The sequence below is a fragment of the Lygodium microphyllum genome, chromosome 27 (assembly GCF_053477565.2).
Source record: "Lygodium microphyllum isolate KBCC chromosome 27, Lygodium_microphyllum_v1.1.10, whole genome shotgun sequence".
In the NCBI taxonomy this organism is placed as follows: Eukaryota; Viridiplantae; Streptophyta; class Polypodiopsida; order Schizaeales; family Lygodiaceae; genus Lygodium; species Lygodium microphyllum.
The window spans coordinates 21,810,527-21,815,511 of NC_141161.1; the positions used below are offsets into that span (position 1 = coordinate 21,810,527).

The 4,985-nt window shown below is 49.2% G+C and overlaps 1 protein-coding gene across 2 annotated transcripts; it reads left to right on the plus strand.

Annotated features, from left to right (window-relative positions):
• Positions 1-2,171: 2,171 nt before the first annotated feature.
• Positions 2,172-4,743, plus strand: LOC148012125 (F-box protein At5g50450-like). 2 transcript variants are annotated; one of them, XR_015689085.1, is made up of 4 exons: positions 2,172-2,954; positions 3,078-3,240; positions 3,368-4,364; positions 4,459-4,743. XR_015689085.1 is itself a non-coding variant. In XM_087669417.1 (3 exons), the coding sequence occupies exons 1-3, from the start codon at positions 2,677-2,679 to the stop codon at positions 4,103-4,105; spliced, it is 1,179 nt and encodes a 392-aa protein (XP_087525543.1). In that variant the 5' UTR covers positions 2,172-2,676; the 3' UTR covers positions 4,106-4,743. The 2 variants fall into 2 exon arrangements, 1 of the variants encoding a protein (XP_087525543.1); XM_087669417.1 differs by having other exon boundaries at positions 3,368-4,743.
• Positions 4,744-4,985: the final 242 nt, after the last annotated feature.

The following is a 4,985-nucleotide window of genomic DNA, read 5'->3' on the forward strand; positions in this document are numbered from 1 at the left end:
TGTTGTAAACAGTCCCAAACACTGTTTGAATCAGCCCCAAATCAATGTCCAATGCTCAAGCCTTCAAGACCAAGCCATAGACCATGTCAAGAGTGCATTATGAAGCCCAAACATCATGCCAATGACCACTAGGAAGTAGGGGGCTGCTTTGGTGCTGTACACAGCCTATAGAAAAATGGCGCAAATTGTCCAGATCTGCAGGGGAGGCCTGTTGCTCACATGGCTGAAGTTTGAGGTGTTGGGGGGCAAGAGAAGTGACCAATGGTGGCCCACAAAGAGCCCCAACAAGTCTTGTTCAAATGCAAGTGAGATATGAAGCAAGGGAGCTTCAATGGTGGTTGCCCCAATCTTGCTTACAGCTAGTGAGACCTAAGAACTGAAGTAAACCTTGAAGAAAATGATCAAATACCTTTGGTTGAATGCCCTGAGGGTGTCTCAATAGGCCGGGAAGAAGCTCGGGAAGTCGGGGAGTGACGAGAGCTTGAAGGAGTCGGATATGGCTGCCGGGAAGGAGACCCAATGCGAGTAGGGAGTCGATGGGAAGTTGAGAATGCCACGAACCAAGCTCAAGAGTCGGGAAGCCACGCTCTGATACCTGAAAGGGAGAGACGGATCGAAGCTTGGACTCGAGAGCAAGAGCAAGAAAGAGAGAGACAAGAAATGGGAACTCCAACAGTCACAATGTGTGACCGGGCCTTCCTTTATTCAAACTGTCACTAAAAGAATAAATAATAAAGTGACAGTGAGACAGGCACCCGCCACCTGCAGTGTGTAGTGGCCGTGACTGCCAGTGTAGTAATACACGGGCGGCTAGGCAGAGGTGCCTTTACCCCCAACATTCATGCTATCAAATGCTAGCTAGGACAATACACATGCTCCCTATCTCGAAGTTTTGAGAAAATCTCTAAAATACCTTCATTTTTTAGTCACAATACCAATAATGCACATTGAGGTGAAAACCCTAGCATGATGTGCTACTCAGAATACTAAAAAATTTGATCTAAAATCAATCATGATCCTCTTTGCTGATAGGCACAAAACTAGTTCCTTCCTCATTATGGATTCCCCTCATGTCATTCCATGTTTATCACGTGCTTCTAGTTCTGTAGAAATGCTCCACAACATTAAAACTAAAACCCTTGACATGGTACCAAGTGCCACATTTTAGTATTTAGAGCAATGATAGAACAATTTAAGTGATATCATTTTCTACCAGTTTCTTATTAATGATGTATAGAAAGATGAATGTTTGTTGTTCTTTCTAAGCAAAATTTGGCGATTGCGTTTCTTGCCTTATTGAAGCAAGAAGCCTTACAAAGCATCCATGTAGTAAAGTTGTCATGCTCATGGCCAATATCTTGATATTGAAAGGGATGATCATATGACTATTGCATGAAAAACATGATAAATCACATGGAATTTTGCCTCTCAAATTGAAAATCTTAAGGCTCACAAAAAAAGTTAGCATTTTATTGCATTCAAATGAACATTGGTTTTTCTTAAAAACTTATAAAACACAAATTAGATGTTATGAGCTTTGACCCAAAGAAGCTTCCAAAAGAGCATGCATCATAGTCCCACAATCTCGAGTGATGTATTTATAGATGAGGTTGCCTAAGTTGGCTAGAATTTATGAACAAAAGTGAATCTATTGTCCATGATAACCTTATGAAGGAAAGGACTCCATTTCTCGATCCCAAACTTTCAAGATACCTCTTGAGGACACGTAAGATGTAGGCCTTGTTAGTACATGCTCACAGCTACTAAGTTGTTTCTAATGAATCATCCAACATCCTCGTGGTACATGAAGGGAAAATATGGCAATCCACCTTCAAGACATGAGATTGCAATGAAAGCTTCATCCTTCCTTTCATTCGGTTTCATCACTTCCTCTCACTGCAGCCTTTTGGTGCAATTGGCTCCTCAAGTTATAAGTAGATCATTGTAGAGCATTACGACCTATTGCTTGGCACTTACATCACGTGTGCGTATGGGAGTGTGGGGGCCATCCAAGTGAACTTCGAAGACTGTACAATAGGAAGCTTGCTAGGTCCTTTGAGGCCCATCCGTTTCATATGACCTAGCTGACTTGCGTGGCTTGTGTGACTTAATGGTTAGGACCGAGGTCGAGTATCACCTAGGGAACTTGACAGGTATTATGAATGACATAGTCGAGACTCCACATTCAATGAGTTATTAGTCTGCACTTTACAAATTACACTGCGCTGGAAGCCTGGAAGCCCAAAACGAACCCCTCAAACTGATGCTTTTAATGCCATAAGTGCAAGCTGTTTTCCTATCTCAACAGCGGCAGGGTGCAGTCACCAGTGTGTGTACCTTCTTCTTCTTCTTCTTCTTCTTCTTCATCTTTGTACGACCAGCAGGGCCTGTAATCCATTCTTTGGGTTTCTTCATGCACGGGAGCTTCTAATGTTATTTATAAAACGAAGGCAGCAGTTTCTCACAAAAAGCGTGCGGATCGCCCGCACGCTTGCAGTTTTTTAACGGTTGCGCATTGGAACGAGTGGTTTCCTCAAGGGTATTGTTACGGGCAGCAAGAAAACTGATTCTGCGGGACATATAACTTGAGAGAGAGAGAGAGAGAGAGAGAGAGAGAGATTAACTGCAAAGCAGAGTGAGAGACAGATACATAGAAGTGAGGGCGAGATTCCTAGAATGAGGACGAGGCGAGCTCTGTATTCTTGGTCTTCGTCCGCGAGTCCGACAGGGCTGAGCGTCTCGACTTGCTTGAATAGGCCCGAAAAGCAACGACAGGCAAAGAGAGCCAGGGTTACGACTACCCCAGCAGATCAGTGCGACAGCAGTACTGAGGTCGACACACACCAGCCTAGTGGCCTTCTCTCTCTGCCAGACGATTTGCTGTTGTCTATCTTCGTCGCCCTGAGCTCCTGCGCTTCGTGCCGGCCGTTGGATCTTCTGAGTGCCATGTCGACGTAAGGCCGGGATTCGCGCTCTCGTGACAAGCAGTAGCCCTAGTCGTGTAGAGTGAGGTGATTAATTAAGAAGATTCTGTTTGAGCTTAGGAGATAATCATGCGACATGAAAACTGGTTGCAGGTGTAAGAGACTTCAGAGAGTGGTTTCTCATCCACTGGTGCTGGCACGTGCGTCATCGTCGGCGCTGACAGTGACAGCAGCGAGTTGGTGCGAAGGGAGCCATGCGTACCTGAGGAGATGCGCGGAGGCGGGCAACGTAGAAGCATGTTACACAGTGGGCATGGTAATGACGTGATTAAGCGGGTGATTTATTACGTAATTAGCGAATGTCAGACACCAGAATATGGAAGCTACCATCATCGTTTGGTTTTGGAATGTGGGGTTAATTAGTATATTTCCGGGTGGAACAGATTCGGTTCTATTGCCTGGAGGACCGGGGAGGCGGAGCCGAGATGCTGGCGCGGGCGGCGGCGGCGTTCCACCCGGGGGCCCTACACGCGCTGGCGGTGCTCCACTTCAACGGCAGCGGGGCGCAGAAGAGGCAGCGCGATCTGCTGGCGGGGGTGCGCCTCTGCGCCCGCGCGGCCGCGCTCGGCCACGTGGATGCCATGCGGGAGCTGGGGCACTGCCTGCAGGACGGCTACGGCGTGGCGCGGAGCGTTGCGCAGGGCCGCCGCCTAATCCTGGAGGCCAACGCGCGGGAGGCGGCGGCAGCCCTGGCCAAGTCCAGCGGCAATTCGAGAGAGGCCCTGGCCTACCTGGCCCAGCAGCTGAACAAGCTCCCCCTGCAGCTGCTCCGCCTCCAGGTCGGCGGCTCCTCCCTGCTGAGCGACTTCGGCCTAGACGTCCCGCCCCGGGCGCCGCACGCCGCGCACCTTTTCCTCGTGGACTGGTTCGCCGCCCGCCCGCCCGCCTGCGGACTCCGCCTCTGTTCCCACGCCGCCTGCGGCCGCCCCGAGACCCGCCCCCACGAGTTCCGCCGCTGCTCTGCCTGCGGCCGCGCCATCTACTGCTCCCGCGCCTGCCAGGCCCTCGACTGGAAGCGCCGCCACAAGCACGGCTGCGTGGCGGTGGCCGCCGCCGCAGAGGTCGCCGTTGGGTGGCAGCAGCCGGTTAATCTCGGCCAATTAGCAATCCACGGGTCGTGACGTGGGGCCGCTAACTGGCCGCCGCCGGTCAATCACGGCCAATTAGCAATCCACGGCTCATGAGGTGCATGCTGCCAACTGCGAGCACGCGGTTAATCAAAATCATCAGCCCACGGCTGCCGACGATCTGCCGGCCGCGCGCATGGGAGAGAGTATCTGCAAAAAGCCCGCCCGTCGCCATGATTTCTTCAAGTGCTCGCAGCTGCCGCCTGCCATCTCTCTTAGCACCCAGAGACAGTAGAGAATACACTCATTAAAGGTGTACTTTGGAAGCTTCATTTTGACTCTTGATCGGCGGAGTGAGCTGTTGACACACCCTATCTCTCTCTCACCTGACTTTTGTGTGTACTTAGGAAATCTATGGACTTCGGGACTCCGCAATCACGAGCGCGAAAAGTTTTCTCGGGATTGCGCGTTTCCTCGGCGATCTATCCACATGTGCCCTTCTTTCCATTCTTGTATGCTCACATAGCCATTCTCCTCCCTTGGCCAACATTGCTTCAAACATACGGTACAAAGGTTGTGCACTGTGCAGTTTTGTGTGAAGCTTTTCACCAAAATCAACCTCATTATTTTGGACGTGCTCTCTTTTGTTTAGACATGGCTTTCTTGGACGCTAATGATTTTGGTCATGGATTTGAATAATTCATTGTGCTAGGATCGTTTCTAGCTTAAGCATGCATTCAAGATGTGTGAAGCCTATTCTTCACAAGTATCCTTTTTTTCTTTTGGCTAGATTGCTCTCAATTTCATCAAACTACCTCTCAATTGAACTACACATCTTACGACCACTTTGCACATACTTATATTTACAAATTTGGGACAAGATTTTAGCCAAAATAACATGGTTATATCATTTTCACAGTGTTTCAAACTATTT